The sequence below is a fragment of the Saccopteryx leptura genome, chromosome 4 (genome assembly GCF_036850995.1).
Source record: "Saccopteryx leptura isolate mSacLep1 chromosome 4, mSacLep1_pri_phased_curated, whole genome shotgun sequence".
Lineage (NCBI taxonomy): Eukaryota > Metazoa > Chordata > Mammalia > Chiroptera > Emballonuridae > Saccopteryx > Saccopteryx leptura.
Window position 1 is genome coordinate 36908649 of NC_089506.1, and position 24892 is coordinate 36933540.

Sequence of the window (24892 nt, forward strand, 5' to 3'; positions counted from 1 at the left end):
GTTAAAACCATAGAATCCTGTATTCCTTTAAACAGACTTCTTCCACCAAAAGTGTCACTTGAAACATCGGCTTTTATTATTTTTATTATTATGGACTCTTAAGGCGTTATTAGGCACCAAGCACTTTCACAGCAGGTCATGACGTCGGGGGTCTGAGCACTGGCGGCAACACGTGCAGTCAGCAGCCGGGGCGGTAGGCGCCGGGACTCTGCAGGTCTGGCGGCCGCGGTCGGGAACGTTCGGAAACGGCGGGGGAAGCCTCCGGGACAGCGCACGGGAGGGCCTGAGAGCCCGGAAGAAGTGAGGCATTGTGGGAAGGGCCCGCGGTTTCGGCGGGTTCCGTTAAAATGGCGCCCTTGTCCGAGCTTTCCGCGGGGCCTTAGGCTTTTGGGGACGCTGCTGCCCGCGGGGTGCGGGGCGGGCACAGGCAGCGGGGCCTTTTGAGCGCGCTGGGCTCGGGAAGGGCGGGCTCGGGCCGGCGGCTCCGCGGGGCCCCACGGGGCAGTCTCGGGCGAGGATGGCGACCCCCGACCAGAAGTCGCCGAACGTCCTGCTGCAGAACCTGTGCTGCCGGATTCTGGGGAAGAGTGAAGGTATCGAGGCCGGGCCGGGCGGCTGTGGGTCCGAGGCACGTCCTGGAGGCTGCCGCCTGCAAGTGCAGCGCGGAAGCATCCCCGGGACTGGTGGGGCCGGGGCAGGACGCCCCCCGGCTCTGCAGGCCCGCGGTAGCGGAACCGCGAGGGGCGCGGCCGGCTAGTGGGGTGCTGGGTGCTGCAGCCTTCAGGGCTGGAGGGTGGGGAGGCCGGGGTCCCCCGGGCGGGGAGGGCGTGAGGTGGGCGGTGGGTGGGCTGAGTCACCGCTCCCCGCGTGTTCTGATTTTGAGAGTGGATTCTGGGAAGACGTCAGTTTCCAAACGCATCCACCTTCTTGAAAGTCATAGGACTGGGCAGGTGCTTCGGTTAGTCTGGGTGGATAGAGCAGTGGACTGTCCCCAGTCGCATGTCTGTGATAGTGCTGAGTGACGCTGCAGAGGGGGGTGTCAGGTGGTGGCGAGCCACATAATTTTCCCTTTCCTTTAGGAAAGTATAGCAGACTTGAGTATGATATCAAGTGGATTATTCTTACGACCGTTACCTGACATATGTTTCTGCCATTAAAGGGCTGAGGATTGGATTTGATGTAAAGGTGTTTCTGGGGAAGTTCACATAGCGAATGCTGCTACCCAAACCCAGTTCTGTACAATAGGTAAAGCCATTGTATGGTCGTGGTACTGTAACAATTGGCACAATATGTCGTTCTTGATACTTGCTTTAGCGGGAGGGCATGAGGATGCACCATGCAGGAGTATTTTGGGTAATCCGTAGCAACTGAGTTACTTTTTCCTTAAGCACCATAATGTGGAAAAGAAATTGTGCAATTTTTGCAGGAAGACTAACCAATATTACATTTACAATATTGGGACTATTTTGACCTTTTATGATTCATGACAATGAGTGTACATAACTTATTTGATATTCTATGATAGTATTAGGGGCAAAAGATGAAAAATTTTTTTTGTCAACCTATTAAATGACAGACCATACACAGACCTTGTTACATTATGTGAGCTTTCACTCTGTCAAGTAAGCTCTGAACATCCCCACTCCCAGACACTCTGCTAGGTGTTGGTGTTGCAGAGCTGTACAGACAATTCATTCCTCTTATATTCTAGTGGAGGAGACCTGATAAACAGGTAAATGTATGATGTTAATTAGTGATAAATACTGTGATAAAAATAAAGGAGGGCAAAGGCATGTTGAGGAAAGAGGTGAAGGAAAGCCTTTGAGGAGATATTTAAACACAAACCTGAATGGAGTAAAGGGAGGGCCCTGTGAACTTCTGGGGTGGGTTCTGGGTAGAGCAGGGGTCCCCAAACTTTTTACACAGGGGGCCAGTTCACTGTCCCTCAGACCGTTGGTGGGCCAGACTATAAAAAAACTATGAACAAATCCCTATGCACACTGCACATATCTGATTTTAAAGTAAAAAAAACAAAACAGGAACAAATACAATATTTAAAATAAAGAACAAGTAAATTTAAATCAACAAACTGACCAGCATTTCAATGGGAACTTATGTTCCTCTCACTGACCACCAATGAAAGAGGTGCCCCTTCCGAAAGTGCGTTGGGGGCCGGATAAATGGCCTCAGGGGGCTGCATGAGTAGTTTGGGGACCCCTAGGGTAGAGGGTGCAGTGGCTTTGTGATGGGTGCAAACCTCTGGTGATTCTTCTGTGTTTGGGAATTTCTAGTCCTCTGCATTACCTATCTGACTTGATGCTCCTAATCATGGAAGAAACCAGAGAGCTAAGATTGTTGGTTATGACTCACTCACCTTAACCTCTGTGTTTTCATTATACCAGTTTAAGTTTTCCTCCAACGATAAACCACACATTCTCTGTCACAACTGGACTTTGAAGGCCACTTGTGAGGTAGCATGATATTTCTCAATTTAAAAAAAAGTTTAAGTTTGAGGCTTCTTTTGGTTGACTTGGTTTCATCCCCTTAATGAGGTTGAAACACTTTGTCCTTGCAAAGCTCAGCACTGTCCTTTCTCTCCATTTAGAATTGTGTCTAAGTTAAGAATAAATAGGCTTTCTTTGAGATCCTCAGAGGATCCTCTGAATAAAATACACAATCCATTCAAGATGATGCTCTCTTTGCTCTGTCCTGGACAGCTAGGATTGCCAAACAATAATATTCATATTTCCAAATAATGCTATTAATGACAAATTTATAAGTACACCTTTTTAATAGCTTGCCTTGTTTTATATTAATTGCTGGCTTTATAATTTTGACATTTTTTTCTTTTTGTTAATGGGTTTGTTATCTGATAATTAAGTAGAACATCTGATTTATTCATTTTTTAATGACATATTACAATTGGCCTTTTGCTTTTGTAATATGCTGCTTTTTTAAAACTATAAAATTGAGGCATAATGGACACTTATTATTACTTTTAGTGTGAATTTCATGTGAGTCAATTTTTCATAGAGTACTTAGATTTCTTTTTTTTACAGTTGGTTTCAAGGGACCTTCAAGAACAAAGCACCTACCTATAATGGTGCTTAACATTTTTATAAAGTATAACCATTATTGCCTGCCTTTTCCAGCTTATATCAGCTATGAATTTGCTTGAAGCTCATACCGCCAATGAGTGACGGGAAAATTCTCTCTCCACATCCCTGGCCCTCTCCCAGAGCACATTTTATTTATTCTATCCTTGGATAGTCGTTACTTTTGTTTTTGGAAACAATGTGCTTGATGTTAAAGTGTTTCAACTCTGTCAAAGACAACACTCCTTTTCATACTTTCTAATCAATCCTCTTTCTAGCTGTTAGAAAAAGAGGCCCTGGTGGGTTGGCTCAGTTGTAGAGCGTTGGCCTGACGTGCGGAAGTCCCTGGTTTGATTCCCGGCCAGGGCACACAGGAGAGGCGCCCATCTGCTTCTCCACCCCTCCCCCTCTCCTTCCTCTCTGTCTCTCTCTTCCCCTCCCGCAGCCAAGGCTCCATTGGAGCAAAGATAGCCTGGGCGCTGGGGATGGCTCCTTGGCCTCTGCCCCAGGCGCTAGAGTGGCTCTGGTCGCGACAGAGCGAGGCCCCGGATGGGCAGAGCATCGCCCCCTGGTGGGCGTGCTGGATGGATCCCGGTCGGGCGCATGCGGGAGTCTGACTGTCTCCCCGTTTCCAGCTTTAGAAAAATACAAAAAAAAAAAAAAAAAAAAAAGAATAAAGAAGTTTTTTATTAGATAAGTATTTCAATGTAAATACTTAGGTATGACTATTGTCCACTACTGTTACATAGTGAAGTAAGAGGATTGCCCTAATCTGTAGCACCTCTGAGTGTACTGTGAGCCATGGTGCAGACAGATAAAGGAATGTTGTCTTGGTGGTTCATGGACCACAAGTGGTGGTGTTGGTTTCATGATTTTCCAAAATTGTGAAGTGCTGGTGAAGTTCCAGATAAAATATGCTTTTCTTTTGATTATATGCTTAGGAAAATCAATGTACTTTAAATATATATTAAAACTTATGTTAAATGTATATTAAAATATTCACTAGATTTCTTATTAACATGTATATTGAAATTTCAAAGTTTTAGGTTTCCTTTGAAAGTTGTACTTAATGGGTTTATTGTTATTCTTAAATGTGTTAATATTTAAAAATGGTCTTGGTTTACATTTCCAATACAGTAACTATTGATAGATGTAACTCACATAAATAAGCAAAAACTTTTAGGGGTCCTCAATATTAAGAATGTAAAGGGGCCCCAAGACCAAAGTTTGAGGACCACAAATATAGAGCACTGTGTTTTGTTTTGTTATTGTTTTAGAGCAGTGATTTTCCAACTGGTGTGCTGCAAGAATTTTTAAAACATGTAATACCTGACTGTTTAGTCAAGGGCACTGACCTATTTTCCCTTAGACTGTCAAATAAAAAACATGACGACAATAGCACAGCAGTAGCTGTCGGGTGTGAATGAATCAAAATTACACTTTTTTTTTGTCAGATTGGCAAAAGATATATTTTTTTGGTGTGCCCCAGAATTTTGGTAATTAGTTTATGTGTGCCATGAGATGTAAAAGGTTGTAAATTGCTGTTATAAAGCTTTTCAACTAGAGCTGTGTGCATCAGAATCATTTGTGATTACAAGAGACTGGTAACATTGTTTACTTGTTGCAAGGGGAACTGGAGACTAGACAGTAGTTGAGGGAGGAAGACTTTTTTTACTGAATCTAATGTTACGCCTTTGGGTTTTGAATTCTCTAAATGTGATACTTATTCAAAATTAATATTGTGAATGGCTTCTCCAGAGATTCTGAACCTGTAGATTTCTGTCGGAGGTTGGCGTCTGAAACATTAAATACAGTCAGTCATTCTGAGCTGCATCTGGAGTAGGGAATTGCTGGTTTAGGTGCTGGACAGAGCACTTACGGTTTAGGTGGCTTGCTACTGTAACCAACACACTATCCTTTTGTCCTGTCGTTTAAACAGCATTGTGAACAGACAAGCTGACATATAGAGGAGATGCAGGACAGCAGAAAGTTAATGTCTTATGAAACAACTCAACTTTCCCCCATCACTTTCTGAATCCCTAGAAAGCATCAACTGTAGAGTTTTTGTATTCACTGAGCTGTGCTTATTTTTTGTGCAGCAGGTCATTTGTCTTCTTTTATCTGGATGTCTATTTAATAATCCTTTTGGGATACAGAAGACAACTGTCTTTTATTTAAAAACTCTTGGGCCCATATCTAAATTTTCTGTGGAGCCTTCACATTTGGGATGGAGATCCTCCAGTTCCATTGCGTTTCTTGCCCTGGTTTTACACTTTCCCTAGTTGCTTTTCTACTCTACAGCCAGGGGTTCTTTCTAGAGAACAAATGTAATCAGATCTGTTGGAATTAGAACTTAAGTTGTTCCCTATCTGTAATCTATAGGATGAAGACCAAATTATCTTGCTTAAAGTTCAAAACCTAGATGTTTTATTGAGTTGTGGTTTTCATGGCTATGCTATGGTAGACAGTGTGCATTTAAACAACATTTTCAGTTTAATAATAAAAATAACTTTTATTGAGTACTTACTATTTGCCAGACACTGTGCTTACACTGTGAGATAGTATTTTTAAATCTCAAATGACTCTGGGAGGCTAGAATAATTATTATGAACCTCATTTTATTGATGAGGAAACAGGCTTGGAGCAATTAAGTCATCTGCTCACTGTCATCCAGCTAGTGAATTGCAGGGCCACTAAGGAACCCAAGATGCTGATTCCAGAGCCTGTTATCTTGAATTAATTCATTCCTACTCCTCTGTGTAGAATCTGATGGCTTATTTCTCTCTGTGCTGAGTAGAGGTGGGAAAGTCATAGCTCTGCCTGTGGGATGGCCTCTCTCCTCTGCCCTTTCCAGCTTGTTTTTATAAAGAGTGTTTGTGTTAGCAGCACAACATCTGCTCTCTGGTAGTTGACGCACAGTGTATCCTTATTGGTGTCTGGCTCTTAAGTGTTTTTAGAGGCTTGGCAGAGGAGCATTTTACCTACCACCCTTTTCAGGCTCCTGAGAATTGCTCACACATACCCAGAGCAGATTGGAGGTGAAAGTATAATATATTCCTGGAACTTTGTCATTAAAACATTGAATACTCTAATTTTTAGTCTTGGATTAAGCCAGATCATCAAGGAGCTACAATCTGGGCCTCCTCATCTAGAACTCTTGTTGAAATGATTTTGGCTTTATGATTTGGATTTTAGAAGCAAATGGCATGGGCCTCCTTTGAAGAACAAACAGTGTGCTAAGGAAACCTGGGAATCATACCCTTTGAGGAGTACAAACATTCATGTACGTCCTCGTGCCTCCTGACCAGAGTACGATTATACCTGTGTGAGGCAACATTAAAAACAAGGCAAATGTATGTTCTTCTTGTTTCCATAAATTGGTTATCAAACAAACATGATTTTTTTTTTTTGTATTTTTCTGAAGTTGGAAACGGAGAGGCAGTCAGACAGACTCCCGCATGCGCCCGACCGGGATCCACCCGGCACGCGCACCAGGGGGCGATGCTCTGCCCATCTGGGGCGTCGTTCTGCAGTAGTCAGAGCCATTCTAGCGCCTGAGGCAGAGGCCACAGAGCCATCCTCAGGACCTGTGCAAAGTTTGCTCCAATGGAGCCTTGGCTGCGGGAGGGGAAGAGAGAGACAGAAAGGAAGGAGAGGGGGAGGGGTGGAGAAGCAGATGGGCGCCTCTCTTGTGTACCGTGGCCGGGAATCAAACCCGGGACTCCCACACGCCAGGCTGACACTCTACCACTGAGCCAACGGGCCAGGGCCACAAACATGATTTTAAGTTAATAAAACTATAACTGGAACTAATTTTATTTTTTGAAAAAATCCCTCACTCCTGGGGGTCAGTGAGCATGAAAAAAACCTCACTACTCAAAGGGTTAATATTGTGTCCTCTTCGTCTGTTTCTTTGGCTTTTCACAAAGCAGACTCCTACCTATCTTATTAAAATTGCTTCATTTTGTAATGCATTCATTGATTGTTTCTCCTAAGTACCCTGACCTCAAACCCGCAACCTCTGGTGTAATGAGTCAACACTATCTACTGAGCCATTCAGCCAGGGTGAAGAGGTGACATTTAAATAGAGAACCAAATGAAGTGATGGACTGAGTCCTGGGAAGATGTGGGAGAAGAGTGTGTCAAGTTTCTGAGCTGAAAGTGAGCATGTGGTATGCTCAAGGAATGAATGGCAAGACTGCAAAGAGTGGCATGGTTGGGAGAGGCAGCAAATGATATTGGTGTAGTATCTAGGGACTAGATTGTGTAGGCTGTCATTAGGAGTTTGGCTTTTATTATGTGTGTGATCGGAGGGTTTGAGTAGAGCTATGCTATTATTTTATTTATGTTTTAAAAAGATTACTCTGGCTACCATGTGGATAATCTACTCTAAGGGGGCAAAGGTAGAAGCAGGGTGATCAGCTACTTAGGAGAGTTATTGCAGTGGATAGTGTTGTATCGGAACAGTGAGATAACGGACGTATTGCCACACAATCAATCAGTTAACCAAATTAAGAAATTAGGAGCCTTTAATTAGCCAGCTAGTGGACCGCATGGAAACCTAAGTTGTTCAAATCAATGTGGCGGTGAATACAGTTTGGAGTTAGGTTTTATAGGGAGAATTACATACTGATTGAGGAATGGGGAGGGAAGAAAGCATAACAGTAAAACAAAGCAGTGAAACAAGCTGTCTTACAATATTTATCTATAGCAGGGGTCGGGAACCTTTTAGGCTGAGAGAGCCATGAACGCCACATATTTTAAAATGTAATTCCATGAGAGCCATACAACCACCCGGGTACATTACACATTATCCAATAAAAATTTGTTGTTGTCCCGGAGCTGTGATTGACTCAAGCCACCTGCAACAATGAACATGAGCGGTAGGAAATAAATGGATTGTAATACATGAGATTGTTTTATATTTTTAACTTTTTTTTTATTAAAGATTTGTCTGCGAGCCAGATGCAGCCATCAAAAGAGCCACATCTGGTTCGCAAGCCATAGGTTCCTGACCCCTGATCTATAGGGTTAGTTCAGGGAAAAACATTCTGAGAACACTTGCTACTTCACAAAGCTAGTCCAAGGCCACAGTCTGGGAAACCAGCCTCAAGGCCAATAGGGAGTAATTTATTCTCAGAAAAAGTAAGTTCTGCTAAAAGTTTCTTTGTTTTAGAGAAAGGAAGTTTGCCAAAAATTATTTATGTTACAAGCCTTTCTTTTCTACACCTCAGATAGTAACTATGGAATGATTGTTGTACTGCTCATAAAAATTAGGGGATATTTTATCACTTTATATTCATTTTGAAATAGCCCCTAATTTTTGTGAGCAGTATGTTTGGGATAATACTTTTAGAAGTAGGGGCAACAGGGTTTACTGAACTGAATAATTGCTTAAGAATCTGAAAATATCTTTATTTTCCTTCTTTCTCCTATCCCCGTTTTCTTGAATTCTCAATCAAATTGATATAGGAATTTTGGATTGAAGTTGGTTTCTTCTGTCCTTTCTAAAGATATTCCTTCATTACTGATGAGAGGTCAGATGTTAACTTAATTCTTATCCTGTTATACTGGCAGCTTTTAGGATTTTTTCTTAATCTTTTATTTTATGAAATTTTGCTATATATAAATTTTGTTACTATGTTCTGAAATTTTGTCAAAGTTTGGGATTTAAAAAATCTTTTTTTTTAAAGATTTTATTTATTCATTTTGTGGGGGAGAGAGAGAAAAGTGGGAGGAGCAGGGAGCATGAGCTCCCATATGTGTCTTGACTAGGCAAGCCTGGGGTTTCGAACTGGCAGCTTCAGTGTTCCAGGTCTGTGCTTTATCTACTGCGCCACCACAGGTCAGGCAGATTTAAAAGTTTATCTGGAACACCTGACCTGTGGTGGCGCAGTGGATCAAGCGTTGACTTGGAACCCTGAGGTTGCTGGTTCGAAACCCAGGGCTTGCCTGGTTAAGGCACATATGGGAGTTGATGCTTCCAGCTCCTTCCCCCTTCTCTCCCCCCTCTCTCTTTCCTCTCTCTCTAAAAATGAGTAAGTAAAATCTAAAAAAAAAAAAAAAAAAAAAAAAAAAGACTATCATGGAAATAGTCTTAAAAGAAGTTTATCTGGATTAACACTTGATAATCCATCAATTTGAAGACTAATTATGGAAAAATTTTGCTATGAATTCTTCCTCATGAATTTTAACTGTTGTTTTTAATTTCCCTGCTTGCATTTAATTTCCTCTTAGTAGCTCCACTTTGCTATCAGCCTATTTTTTATTTTTTAAATATTTATTTATTTATTTATTTATTTATTTATTTATTTATTACAGAGACAGAGAGTGAGTCAGAGAGAGGGATAGACAGGGACAGACAGACAGGAACAGAGGGAGATGAGAAGCATCAATCATCAGTTTTTCATTGTGCGTTGCAACACCTTAGTTGTTCATTGATTGCCTTCTCATACACGCCCTGATCGCGGGCCTTCAGCAGACCAAGCAACCCCTTGCTGGAGCCAGTGACCTTGGGTTCATGCCCGTGGGCTTTTTGCTCAAACCAGATGAGCCCGCGCTCAAGCTGGTGACCTCGGGGTCTCGAACCTGGGTCCTCTGCATCTCAGTCTGACGCTCCATCCACTGCGCCACCGCCTGGTCAGGCACTATCAGCCTATTTTTTAAATTTGTGATAGTTTTTAAAGAAATCTTGACAGTTATTTTCTTTGTACTGGCATTTTGCTTCTGGCAGCCATTATCTGTTCTGTTCCTATATTTTGCCTTTTGTAGGGTATCATATAAATAGAATCATACAGTACGCAATCCTTTGAGGCTGGCTTTTTAAACTTAGCCTATTTGAGATTCATTCATGGTGTTGTGTGTATCAGTAGTTCATTCCTTTTCATTGCAGAGTGGTATTCCATTGTATGAGTGTACCAGAGTTTATTATTCACCCATTGAAGGACATTTGGGTTGTTTACAATTTTTGGCAATTATGGATAATGCTGCTGTAAACATATGTACAGATTTTTATGTGACTTAAGTTTTTATTTCTCTAGCATAAATACCTACAAGCGTGATTGTCAGGCGCTGTAAAAAGTGTATGTTTAAGTTTTAAAGAAACTGCCGCACTGTTCCTGAGTTGGCTGTACCAGTTTTATTTTAGTGTGAAAGAGCTCCAGGGGCTGGCTCTGCATGACTCCTCGCCAGCACTTAGAGGTAGCAATATTTTTTATTTCAGCCATTCTAATATGTAATGGTATCTATCTCATTTTGTTCGTAATATACATTTCCTTAATGATTAATGACATTGAGTATTTTTTCATGTGTTTCTTTGCCTTTTATATTCTTGGCAAATTGTCTGTTCAAAACTTTTGTTTATATCTTGTTGGATCTCTCCCCCTTATTGAGTTTTGAGAGTTCTTTGTGTATATTTGGTTCAATTCCTTTGTTGGATGTGTTTTGCAAATATTTTCTCAGTATTCTCATCTCTTAATAGTGTCCTTTGCAGAGCAAAAGTTTTAAATCTTGGTTGAAGTCCAATTTATCAAAAAATTTGGAATTATGATTTTGGTATCTTACGTAAGAACTCTTTTGTCTAACCTAAAGTCACAGAAGTTTCTTTCATTTTTTCCCTTCATATTCTTGGTTGTCCTGGTGTTCCTTTGGGACTCGCTTTGGTTTGCTTGGTTGGGGCAGTCAGCAGTTATTTGGTTTTGTGGGTGGGGTAGAGGACCCAGGAGTCTGTTTTCCATGCAGACTTTCAGCCAGTCCTTGTCCTTCTGCCCTTCTTCATCTACATGTTCTTTTTTTTTTTTGTATTTTTCTGAAGCTGGAAACGGGAGAGACAGACAGACTCTCGCATGTGCCCGACCGGGATCCACCCGGCACGCCCACCAGGGGGCGATGTTCTGCCCACCAGGGGGCGATGCTTTGCCCCTCCGGGGCGTCGCTCTATTGCGACCAGAGCCACTCCAGCGCCCGGGCCATCTTTGCTCCAATGGAGCCTCGCTGCGGGAGGGGAAGAGAAAGACAGAGAGGAAGGAGAGGGAGAGGGGTGGAGAAGCAGATGGGCGCTTCTCCTGTGTGCCCTGGCCGGGAATCGAACCCGGGACTTCTGCACGCCAGGCCGACGCTCTACCACTGAGCCAACCGGCCAGGGCCCATCTACATGTTCTAAGGCACTGAGTTCCCTTTCTGTAGCCTTCTGGAGCTTCTGTGTTTTTCTTAGCCTCTGTCACCCCCCCCACCACCACCACCTCTTTACCCTGGCAGGCATGGAGCTTCAAGTTTCTCTGTCCTGAATCAGTTCCCACCAATCCATTTGCTTTCCAGATTCTCACATTTTGTTGACTTCTATTTTGTATTGTTTCTGCCTTGTTTTCTTTGCCCTTACTGATTTATGATTTTACAAAAAAATCTTTATTCTCAACTTAGTGGGTTTTATGAAGGGAGTGGATACAAACATCTTTTTTAAGCCATCTCTTTATCTAGAAGTGTAAACAGCTTATAAAGTAATTACCCATTTTGATTATTCCATGGCCCACTTCTGGCTTTTTGTTGCTTGAACCTCGGAGCTGCTCAGAGGCTCTCGTTGAGCCCCTTACTTCTCTCCTGCGTGGTATTTTGCACTGTGACTTTTCCCGTGTCTGTCTTATATCATTATCAGTCCAATTTGTGTTCTTTCTCATAATTATCTTGCCTGTTGCTGTCTCCCTTTCTTATTTTATAGAACCGTTGTTTCATTTCTTTGTTCATTAATTTTGTGTTTATTTCTTAATAGTTTTTCCATACCCTCAGTTAAAATTTTGGGAAGGTGGAAGGTGATAGATACATGTACCCAGTCCACTGTCTTGAACTGGAAGCTTCAAGTGATCAAAGCTGATTGGCAATAATTTGCTTTCTTTTATTTACTTTTCAGCTGATGTAGCCCAACAGTTCCAGTATGCCGTGCGAGTTATTGGCAGCAACTTTGCCCCAACTGTTGAAAGAGATGAATTTCTAGTAGCTGAAAAAATAAAAAAAGAGCGTATGTATTCTTCCTAAATATTATATTGTGTTGGATTCTTAGATTTATCAAAGCTTAAGAATATATATATATATGCACACACATATATGCATGTTATGCACACACAGAATGAGACAAAAGTACATTTATAGTTGTATGTGAAACAGTTTATTCTTACTATTTTTTTATTAATTATTGTATTTTCCATACTAATAACTGTAACCCTACTTTTGCCCCACCCTGTATGTAGTTCCCAGGGTACTATTATGTATACGCTGCTCACAAAAATTAGGTCAGGAAACTGACCTCCTAATGCAGATACTCCAGTTCTTTCAGCCTTTTGTATAGTGCATTTTTACCAATGAAATAAAACGTTGCTTTTGCGTCTTATTTGCATTATTGAACAATTTTCTTTGACTTGTTGTTTGCTTTTCTGATGTTCTCATTTAATAAAAAAAGTAAAATGCTTCTTTTTTTATTGCTTCATATTCATTTTGAAATATCCCCTAATTTTTGTGAGTAGTATATATAAAATTATGTTAAGAATAAGAATAACTCAGTTTTGTCTTTTGTTAAGAGGATTGTTATAAATACTATTATTACAATATAATTTGGTTTAACAGTGTGAGGAAGACAAAAGGACTTAATATAATTTCCTGCTTATCTTGTAATTTGCAATATTTAATATTATGCACCTTTGACCACATAACATAGAACATTCACTCTCTTAGCAGTAAACAACTGAGTCAAATGTTGCTTCTAGTAATTGTCAACATCCAAACTTACAGTACTTTAGAACTTATGATGGGTATTTTAATTCTGAGATGATACTGAAAGCTTTCCATTAGCACCTGGTTACTAATGCATTCTGTTTAAGGCGGGGGCTCTGCCATCCCTCTATATGGCAGAGTGTCTAAGGGAGGGAGGCTTTGAGCATAGGGTGTGAGAATTGCTCTTGTCCAGGCTGGAGAGTTATTTTTCTCTGGTGGTCAGTTTCCTGCTCCTCAGTTTTCTGGGCTGTATGAGCCCAGCTCCAGCTGCATGAAAAGCAGCCTGCCTTGAAGGTCAGGTTCCCCTACCCAGGCCTCACTGTTAAACTGCCCAAACGAAATGAGCTTTGGCCTTACTTCTTAGTGTCCTGGCAAACTGGTGATGACATCTTGGGGATCTGTTTTTATGGCACAGTTTCCCACCCTCTGCTGTTGCATTATTAACTGCATTTGGCCATGTGTGGATGACCTTTTTCAGAGCTGTGTAACTGAATTAGATGGTGAGGTAGTAGAGTTTAGGCTGTGGCTGTGAGTAACTGGATCTGGCCATGGCTATATTTACATGTTCAGAGCTTGATGAGCAATGTAAGTCTGAAATGATGATTCTGCTGATATGAGTCAGATCTTGGTGTTAATTAGTGTGTATGCCTTATTTACGGCAGAGGAGCAAAAATGCAGTATTCTGATATTAATTTGTAAGACTTATTTTCCTTTCTTGTCTCTAAACTTAACATAAGGACACTATACTCTGTTCTGCATCCTGATGCTTATTACATTTTAGATTATTTTATATTTTATTTATTTTTTGTGTGACAGAGACAGAGAGACAGGGACAGATAAGGACAGACAGACAGGAAGGGAGAGATGAGAAGCATCAATTTTTTGTTGCGGCATCTTATTTGTTCCTTGATTGAATTCTCATGTGCCTTGACGCGGGTGTGGTGGGGCGAGGGAGGGACTACAGCAGACCTATTGACCCCTTGCTCAAGCCAGCAACCTTGGACTCAAGCCAGTGACGTTGGGCTTCAAGCCAGCAGCCTTTGGGCTCAAGCCAGAGACCATGGGGTCATTTGTATGATCCCATGCTCAAGCTGGTGAGCACACACTCAAGTCGGTGACCTTGGGGTTTTGAACCTGGGTCCTCCGCATCCCAGTCTGACGCTCTATCCACTGTGCCACGGCCTGGTCAGGCAGGTTATATTTTAAATAATTAGTGAGAGCCCCATGTATTGGATTTTTATTAACAGAGCATTCCCTTTACAAATTTACATTTCCAGACCTCTGCCTCTTGGTGAGCATATTACACATACATGTAATAGCTTAAAATTTTTTTGTCTTAATTCAGAGTTTAAGAACTGGTAGCGGCCTGACCTGTGGTGGCACAGTAGATAAAGGGTCGACCTGGAAATGCTGAGGTCGCTGGTTCGAAACCCTGGGCTTGCCTGATCAAGGCACATATGGGAGTTGATGCTTCCAGCTCCTCCCCCCCTTCTCTCTCTCTGTCTCTCCTCTCTCTCTCTCTCTCTCTCTCTCTGTCTCTCCCTCTCCTCTCTAAAATAATAATAATAATAAAAAAGAACTGGTAGCTACATTGTTGTAGTTAATATACAAGGAAGTTTTGGAATTGCTATATGTATATATTTTTTCAAGAAAATTGTAACCATGGGCAGCCCTTTTCCTGTGTTCCTCCTGTGTTTCTGAAGTAAGACTTGCTGTATATTGATGCAGTTTGCCTCCTCTGCCCATTCCCACCAGGTATCCACAGCTTCTTTTGGGCACACCTGCCATTACCCACCCAGAGGCCAGCTCTGATGTGGCCCAGCTCTAGATTGTAGAGTGTGGTTGATGGTCCTCTCATGTAAGAGTCACCATTGAGTTAGCATTTTTCAATAATCTTAGACATAATTTTTATAGCTTAACAGTTTTGAAATTTGATTATTTTTGGTATGTTAGATTAGTTATGATAGTTCTGTCTTCTGACAATGAAAAAATTTTCATTTTATTTGGCTAAGTATAAAATGCTAATATGTTTTATATTGAAACAAATTGCAAAATTCATCATGTGTGATAAGATTTAACACCTATTAGTTTCTTAATTTTTCACATTGGTAAGTGGGGTACATTGTAACTCAAAATTTGTTTTGCTGTGTTTAGCAATCTGTTAGATGAAACTTTTTTTTTGTATGTTCATTTTTATTCATATTATTTACTGTTGCTTTGTTGCCCTATGACTAGTTTCATATCTATGAATTAGTGTCAGTCTTACTCTATAGAAAGGAAATCGCTTTATTTCATAGTAGTGTTTATTTGGAATATTTTTATATGCTCTTTTAAGATATAGTAAAGTATATTGAACTTTAGTCACATTAATTTTGTTGAATGCATTTTATAAGAATACATTTTAAAGCTAGTTTCACCTTTTGGCATAGGAAGACTTGAAAGTGCAGATGTGATTAGGATGATGTAACCCTCTGGTGTGTGATTCATATAATCAGTACATGATACCAGCACCATTTCCCAGCTGATGAATATAAAAAAGTGTTGAATGTCAAGTCAGTCATTGTCTTTCTACAAATGAATTTAAACTTTTAAAGCTAAGTGAGTTTGGCTGATGGGATGTTAAAAAAATGGCTCTACTCAATGGGATAAGCAAACACAAAGGTTCCTTGGAGACCACTGCAGCTGTAAGCTAGCTTTGAAAAGGGGTGCCTTTTCTTGTTGGTGTAACAGGGTTTCTTTGAAAGGCACCTATGCACAGTTGGTGTGTGCAGTATTGTAGATGTGGGGAAGTGGGCTCTCCTCTCTCTATCCCAAATCCTGTGTGTAGTCTTCTTTATGGAACAGAGTAGAGCATGGAATTCTCATTTATAATTGGGGCTTTCAGAAAATTTGTAAGTGTAGTGGCAAGATGTGAACAAACAGAATGAATCAGTGGATGAAAATTCACTAATAAGCTGTTTTAATTTTTATTTGGAAAGAGCAGTTGACTTAATTTTGCTGTTTATGTTAACAAAAAATGCTTAGAATGTGTAGTTTCCAGGCAAACTATTATGAATGGTGTACTTTTTTGTTATTGCCCATTAGAATTTAGGATTCCCAAGATATTTTTACTTCACATCTCTCCTTCAGATAGACATTATGAACTAAAACTGATAGTAGTTTTTCTCACTGGACTATTAATATTTGTAGGTAGAATCTAAAAGGTCTCATTATTTTTATTACTTTAGCTAATTTTTGCATGAACTATTTGATTTCAGCCTAAAATTATTAATTGTTTACAAATGTCAGAGAGATTACATGAATTGACCACATTCACAGAGCTCATTGTCTAGTTTCTTTGATCCTTAACCTAAGGACTCTTTGCAGACTTTAGACTTATCTGTTACTATAGGTGAAATAGTATTATAAAAGTGAATTTTGGTGTATGTCATTAACATTTTTTTCCCCAACTTGATAGTTATTCGACAAAGAAGAGAAGCAGATGCTGCATTGTTTTCAGAACTCCACAGAAAACTTCACTCACAGGTATCATAAGAGCATTCTGAAAGCCATTCCAGTAATGGTGAGGTTATGAGAGTGATCTGGGAACATTTGAACAGTTTGGTGGTATTATTAAACTCTTCTACATTGAGTATTGTCTTGATTATAGTTTGCTTTTTAAAAGATTTTCAATGTTAGAAGTAAGTTTTAGCTGGATTTAATGCTAAATTGCTTATAAAGAAGAATGAAATTGGGAAAGTAATCAGACTTATGTACACAATAAGTATGTATTATAGAAGCCTTAATTCTTTTACTGGGTGGAAGAACGTTGGTATAACAGCAAAAGCTTATCTTGTTGATTCACTTTATTGTTTACTAGGTCCTGATTGTTATAGTGAATAAGTTAAAAATTTGATTTTGAATATTTTGTAATTGGATGTTGATACTTACAGTATCTGCTATTTTTTATAAAAGACTACCAGTCTCTGTATACACCAATACATTAATTGAATCGTAGGGTGAGCTTTTTGTGATTATGACTATAATGAGTCTTAGTTTGTCTTGCTTTCTCTGACTTTTATAGAGAAGAAGGTGAAATTCAGAGAAGTTTAAAACTTGGCTCAACAAATATTAGGTTAGTGTTATAACAGTAAAAGTTACTGAGTTGTGCATAAGAGTAATTATCTCATAATTTTTCAGTTCTTCCTTTCTGTTTATAAAAATAAGCTTGAATTTATTTGCTGGCCATTTTGATTGCTTAATTCAACTTGGTTTACTTGGATTCACTGTTTTAAGTGTGCTTTTCCATCTCTGATAATACTTACTTTGCTGGTGGTAGTCCCGCCTGCTTCACCACCTCCTGTTCCCATCCCTGCGCAGTTACACACAGCTCAGTGTGCATTCCCGCTGTCAGACGCTCCACAGCAGACTGATCCTGACTGTTTCATACCTGTTCTTCTATGTTTAAAAAAGGCTGACACCACTTTTGAGTATGTCATTTGTTGATTTTTTTGAGTGTGTATAGTTTTTTTGTTCATTTTTGGAACTTGACTGTCCACTCTTGCATCCACCGGGTACGAGAACTAATGTCAGAGACTTTCAGGAGCTTAGATCGTACTTATTGGCCAAGTTTAACCTGCGCGGGGGCGAACTCCCAAGATGTCCGGAGACACCGTACTCACAAGGAGCTGCAAACGAGAGTTGCGCCTGGCGCTTACAACTAGGTCCTTATATATCCTAAGTGAGCAAGCATTATACAGAAGCAGATGTGGCAGTTAGCTATTTGCTAGGGAGGTTGCACGTAGCATAGCAACAGGGGCAGGGTTTAGCTTAGTGGCGAATTTCAAACATAAACTTCTGATAAGGGTTTCTGACCAATAGAATGCAGGATGTTTGTCCTCCTTTGTGCTGATCTTCTTAGTTCTCAGCCTTACAGGGGCCCTATCAGCACCTCCCTGTTCCTGTTCTTTCAATAGTTACACTCTGGCAGCCACAGCGCACCTCCCCGAAACTAACATCCACCACATATACCATATACATGTTTGTTTTTCTGAAACAGCTAAGAATCAAACCCAGGACTCTTGCTGTATAGGTAGAATGTCTGCCGTCTTCCCAATGCCTGCTGGGTGTTTTTACACAGACCCTCTTATGAAACACAGGGGCTTGCAACTCGGCATTCTGGGAACTGAGAGGATTTCATACTTGTAGGAGTCGAGTCCATTCACATCCACCCACATATAACCTGCTTTTCCTCTATTGTTCTCCCTTTTGGTGAATGATAACACCATTCATCTATTGCCAAAGACTAGAAACCTATATGACATCTTGGCTATACCTCTCTCCCCAAATTTAGTCTGTCTCCAAGTCTTAACTGCTCCTCTTAGATATGCCTCTCATTTGTCTCTGTAGAGTCAGACAGACCTTGGTTTGAATCCTGGCGTACAACTTTGTGGTGAAATTATTAAAGTTTCACCTCTGCTTCACTCATTTCTGAAATGAAGAGAATAAGGCTTGTGTCTCAGTGTGGTTGTGATTAGGATGGGATATGATGTCTATAAGGACTTGGCCCTACATGCCTCCTTTAAATGGCAGTTCTTGGTGACTGACTGCCCTCTCACTGCTGAAAGGAAACGGCCTTGGTAGAGAGCAGCTCTTTGGAGATGAACAGTGAGGTTATGAGAGTGATCTGGGAACATTTGAACAGTTTGGTGGTATTATTAAACTCTTCTACATTGAGTATTGTCTTGATTATAGTTTGCTTTTTAAAAGATTTTCAATGTTAGAAGTAAGTTTTAGCTGGATTTAATGCTAAATTGCTTATAAAGAAGAATGAAATTGGGAAAGTAATCAGACTTATGTACACAATAAGTATGTATTATAGAAGCCTTAATTCTTTTACTGGGTGGAAGAACGTTGGTATAACAGCAAAAGCTTATCTTGTTGATTCACTTTATTGTTTACTAGGTCCTGATTGTTATAGTGAATAAGTTAAAAATTTGATTTTGAATATTTTGTAATTGGATGTTGATACTTACAGTATCTGCTATTTTTTATAAAAGACTACCAGTCTCTGTATACACCAATACATTAATTGAATCATAGGGTTTGGATCCTTGGTCCTGTACCCCAAGGGAGTCATTTAGCCCCGGAGGCCCAACTTACAAGGGGTTGTTGTCAAGGTTACCTTAGCAGATACTCAGTCACTGCATCCCAGCCTCTGGTCATTTCCTCTCCAAATGACTGCAGTTTCCTAAGGAGGACCTGTGTTTCTTGCTTTCTCTCTCCTTAGTCCATCCTCATGGGACTGTTAGTGAGCAGGTCCATTCACTCCCCTACATAGAATCCTTCAAAGGCTGCTGTTATCTTCAGCTTAAAATCCAAATTTCTTGGTACTGCATACGAGGTCCCCTTTGATCCTTCATTCAATTTTCAGTTTTTATTCCCATATCTAGCTTTAGCCAAATTTATTTACTTCAGTTCCCTGAAGAGGCCGTGCCTATCCTCCTCCTCTGTCTTTGCGTCCCTCATCTTCCTAGGTGATCACGTCTTCTCTGGGAGACCTTTCCCAAGACTGGAGTACTCAGTAATCCTCCTGTGTCTGAAATGTAATATATCACACTGAACTAATTTGCCCATTTGTCTGCATACCACCAGACTGAGGACTCAGTCAGAGCTGGGCCTCTCTCTTACCTGTGCTGCTCCAACTGGGGACTTTGTTGTTTCTGCAAAATTCTGTGTAAATCAGTTTTTTAAGTTAGACAGTAATTTAAATACCTCGGATGAGTTTATTCTTTAGAGAAACTTTCAGGGAACATTTTATATAATGAAGAACTTGTATAATATAAATACTCCATAATTTTTTTTTTTATAAAAAAAGATATTGATATATTCTAGCTTGTGCATCCAAAAGTTAAGGCTATATGAATAGAGTAGAATGCTCTATAAATTCGAATGAAACGTATTGAGGGTGGGCTGCTGTTAATGGTTTTGAATCAGGACAGAGTGATAGATAATTGGAAATCAGTGAAATCTGTAGGAAAACCTTAACATCAGTGGTAGTCAACCTGGTCCCTACCGCCCACTAGTGGGCATTCCATTTTTCAAGGTGGGTGGTAGTGGAGCAACCAAAGTATAAATAAAAAGATAGACTTAACTATAGTAAGTTGTTTCATAAAGATTTATTCTGCCAAACTTAGCGAAAACTTGACATAAAGTACTTGGTAAGTAATTATTATTATATTCTTTAACTTGCTGTAAGTCTGCTTTATAAATTTTATAAAGTAAAGTTGCTTCCCTACTTTATAAATCACCATTACTGTGGAACCGGTGGGCAGTTAGAAAATTTTACTACTAACAGATACAAAAGTGGGCGTTAGGTATAAAAAGGTTGACTACCCCTGCCTTACATCATAGAAACTAGGGGTTAGTTATCCTGATAACTGAGATCTTGAGTTTGGGTATGCATGATGCCAGTACTTACATCTTGTACTTTAGAATTCTTAAAAAAAATTTTTTATAATAACTATTTTGTGACCTAAATGGGACACTGATGGGTAGGCATCACATATTTTATGATGGCATTTTTCTTTTAATTACTATGTTTGGGAAGTTGGTTATTATGATTATTATTTCAAAGGGGAAATACTGTTATTTAGGAATAGTGTAATTTAATAAAATTTGTGTGTTTTTTTTTTAATTTAAGTGAGAGGAGGGGAGATAGAGAGACAGACTCCCATGTGTGTCCTGCCTGGGATCCACCTGGTAACCCCTGTCTGGGGCTGATGCTTTGCCCATCTAGGGTCCAAGCTTACAACCAAGCTATTTTTAGCTTCTGAGGCGGAAGGCTCCACAGAGCCATCTTCAGCGCCTGGGGCCGATATGCTCAAACCAGTCCAGCCGTGGCTGCGGGAAGAGGAGAGAAAAAGAGAGAGAGAGAGAGAGAGAGAGAGAGAGAGAGAGAGAGGGAGAGAGAGAGAGGGAAAGAGATAGAAGGGGAAGGGGAGGGGTAAGAAGTAGATGGTCACTTCTCTTGTGTGCCCTGACTGGGAAATGAACCTGGGATAGCCACATGCTGATCCGACTCTACCACTGAGCCAACTGGCCAGGGCCAAAAAACATGTTCTTGTTGTGGACTTTGGAGTAAGTTTTCAGGGAGTCAAAAGTTTCAAGGGATTAACTCTTGAGAACATTATCTCTAGCCTTCTGATGGATAGTTCTATTTGCAGTGCTTGGAAAATCAACAAATTCAGATGTGATGTTAAAATGTGAATTTTAAAATGCAATTCTATTTTGGAAATAAGGATAATTTAGGAAAGTGGAGGATAAAACTGGGGAGTAATACAACATTTGTTCCTTTAATGTTTTCTTTCTAAACAGGGAGTTTTGAAAAACAAGTGGTCAGTTCTCTACCTCTTGCTCAGCCTTAGTGAAGATCCACGCAAGCAACCGAACAAGGTGAGAGACGACTTCAGCAGCTCAGTACCTTTTAGAGGACACTCTGCATCTGTTATTGGGACAGTTATGCCAAATTTTGATAGGAATTGGCTTTTGCACTTAAAATAATATGAGTTAAACAAAAAACCTAGTCTATTTTTCTGGGCAGGCATAGAAGGCTAAGAGATTTTTTTTTCTTTCTTATTTAAGGGCAATTTTAATTACTGTTCTGTGTTTTCTCAAGATATTTTTCAGAGTTGTGTTATTCAAATATAGCAATGTTTGATTAAAACTACCACTTTTCAAAGTATTTACTGTGTGAAGTCATTAATATTAGCATAGTGGTGTAATTCTTTGAATTAGAAGACCTTTTTGGATTTACTTGTGTTTTCAGATATCATTGTAAACGTTAATTAGTTATACCAGTGAAAACTTAGTTGTCACATGTGTTTAATTTTTGACTTGTGCAGTGTTTGAAAAAGCAGTTTGGCTGCCGCCTCATGTGCCCGAGTATTATAATAAAATACTCCACTACAGAAATTGAGTGCTTAAAAGTTGGAGAGTATTGGTGAAAGAACTATATTTATATCTAAAGCCTTATTCTGAGTAGTGAGCATTCTTTCATTATATGAGAATGACAAACTTTAAAAAAATATTTGAGTAATTATTTGCATTTTAGTTTGCATGATTTGAATAAAGTGTTATCACACCATGTGAGAGTTTTAGAGTTCAGAAAACTTTATAAAATTGTATCAGTTCTGGCATATTTCAAAAGTATAACAACTAATTTTGAAATTTAATTACAGAAATAGAACTAAAATCTAAACAAATTATCTTTGTTGATTTAGAAACAAGTGTTCTGTAATTTTATATTTCCATATTCTTAATATTTTAAATTTATTTTCAGGTTTCTAGCTATGCCTCGTTATTTGCCCAAGCATTACCAAGAGATGCTCACTCAACTCCCTACTACTACGCTAGGCCTCAGACTCTCCCATTGAACTACCAGGATCGCAGCACCCAGTCAGCGCAGAGCTCTGGCAATATGGGAAGCAGTGGCATCAGCAGTATAAGCATGTATGCCCTAAATGGCCCGACTCCCACACCACAATCTCTTCCGGGGTAAATCAAACTTATATGCGTAAATTCCTGAAACAGTAGAAATAGGAAAATCCTCAGGCTTTAATCAGGTGTTTTGTGTTCACTGAAGCTATCTTTAGAAGCTTGTATGGGCCAAGCATGTTCTAGGCACTGTGGTTGATATCTATTGTATTTAGATTTTACTCTTCCTAAAAACTTCATTTCAGATAGGCATTCTTCCCACTTCTAATCTTAAGTTGACTATAGATTTTTGGTGAACTCTCAACCCATTAATGCAGATGCATATTAGTAAAGGACCTAGTTCACTTTGAGCTAACTGATTTAAATTTCCCTTGCTCTATTCTCATATTTATCTCTCAGTGAATATTGAAGGGTCATTGATTTATGATATTCTCTGCATTGAATTATTTTTAATTAATGTAAATTAAAGTAAAGCTGTCTCATTCTCAAGTGCTGAGATCTTCAAACTAAGAATTTTGGTATCTTATAGTACAAGTGAATTAAGATGGGGAACTACAGGAACACACACTAAAGATGGTATATACTTTGCAGTTTACCCTGCTGTCACATCTAATTACATTTTGAGGAAATACAGAATTTATGGTGAGACTACAGCAGATGCCAGTGCATTAATGAACTTAGAACTTTTTTCTTTTTTTTTTTTTTTGTATTTTTCTGAGAAGCGGGAAGGCAGAGACAGACTCCCACATGCGCCCAGCTGGTATCTACCCAGCATGCCCACTAGGGGGCGATGCTCTACTCATCTGGGCCATTGCTCCATTGCACTAGAATCTGAGCCATTCTAGTGCCTGAGGCGGAGGCCATGGAGCCATCCTCAGCGCCTGGCCCAACAGTGCTTCAGTGCAGCCTGGCTGTGGGAGGGGAAGAGAGACATAGAGAAAAAGGAGAGAGGAAAAGAGTGGAGAAGCAGATGGGCACTTCTCCTGTGTGCCCTGGCCGGGAATTGAACCCGGGACTTCCACACACTAGGCTGATGCTCTACTGCTGAGCAAACCGACCAGGGCCTGTTTTTCTTTTTTACATGCACATTGCTACATATAGTTCATTCCTGGAAATCACATTAAAGCAGACTATTATAAAGTGGTTATTTTTCCAGAAGAACAGTGACCAAGGATTCACCATCAAATGATTTTCTTCATGAGCATATGTAATTGTAAATCATTGTGTGATTTAATAAAATTATGTTCAGTTTATTAGAAAATAGATGTGTTTACCATACACATGGGTTATAAATGGAGCTGGAGTTCCAGAAAGGCAGCATAATATTTTCAACAAATTTAATCTCAAGTTCGCATTCTGGCTTAAAAGAATAAATAGACTTTCTCATTTTCACCTTAAAATTTAAAATAATTATTGTCATGATAATGAAAATATTTATAGAGAACTTTGAACTGAAGTGGTCTTTTAGAATTTTTCTCCTAAATTTATAACGGTATTCAAAGACATAGTTTAGTAATTGTTGATGAATTTTTTCCCCATTGAAAACAGAGAAAAGAAAGAGCTGTTTCAGGTTTTTGCTTTCCTCTCTTACTTCATCGGTATATTGTAGATGGACTCACCAGTATTTTACTAGTAATAAATCAGAGTTCTGCCACTTGGAAGCAATGGCGTTGTTGGGATTATTGTTTTTGCGTTTTGCTGTCCCAGAAGGTGATGATTTTGTTACAGTTTCAAAATATATGTCATTGGAAATCAGCTATCAGGTTCTTAGATCTTCAAAGAGTATCTATGACATAGTGTCCCAATTTTTAAAAGCTAACTTTTAGACCTGGGATGTGCTTTTGCCTCAGATTTTGTTTGTACATTTTTAAAATTAACTGCAAATTAAGTTTTTCTTTTCATATTGAGCACCATGAAGGCTGGGAGACAAGTGAGGACAGGGAAGAGGGACAAGATTCCAGGTGTTTCACTCCTGTGCCTAACAAATGTTGAGTGAATGTGTTAATATTGAAGTTAAAATAAAGCCTGACCAGGCGGTAGCACAGTGGATAGAGCTTGGGCCTGGGATGCTGAGAACCTTGGTTCGAAACCCTATGGTCACCAGCTTGAGTACGGGGTTGCCGGCTTGAGCATGGGATTATAGACATGACCTCATGGTCGCTGGCTTGAGCCCAAGGTCACTGGCTTGAGCAAGAAGTCACTGGCTCAGCTATAGCCCCCCCTCCCCGCCCCCGGTCGAGGCAAATATGAGAAGCAATCTGTGAACAACTAAGGTACTGCAACTATGAGTTGATGATTCTCATCTCTTTCCCTTCCTGACTTTCTTTCTTAAAAAGAAATAAATTGAAGTTAAAATTAGTAGTGAATTTCAAAGTGGTTTTAGATGAGTAGTGTATGTTATGTGTTTGTAAAGAAAAATCAAGTAGATTTTAATTTTTATGAAAAATATGTGTGGAAGTGGCAATAAGAGCCTCCAGTCTCAGAATGATAAGATTTTATAATTTACTGTAATAATATAAGGAAAATTTCTGGGAGTGTGTTTGTCTCTTCAGTGAATAACTTGA

The 24892-nt window shown here is 39.8% G+C and overlaps 1 protein-coding gene across 1 annotated transcript in view; it reads left to right on the plus strand.

The window, feature by feature from the left end:
* The first annotated feature begins 325 nt into the window (after window positions 1–325).
* TUBGCP3 (tubulin gamma complex component 3) overlaps window positions 326–24892 on the plus strand; it is a 93686-nt gene continuing 69119 nt past the window's right edge. Inside the window, exons 1-5 of the mRNA XM_066380545.1 lie at window positions 326–593; window positions 11998–12105; window positions 16312–16379; window positions 21210–21287; window positions 22174–22388. Coding sequence (XP_066236642.1) covers window positions 518–593; window positions 11998–12105; window positions 16312–16379; window positions 21210–21287; window positions 22174–22388 — 545 coding nt within the window. The 5' untranslated portion in view covers window positions 326–517. The remainder of the gene's footprint in view (window positions 594–11997; window positions 12106–16311; window positions 16380–21209; window positions 21288–22173; window positions 22389–24892) is intronic.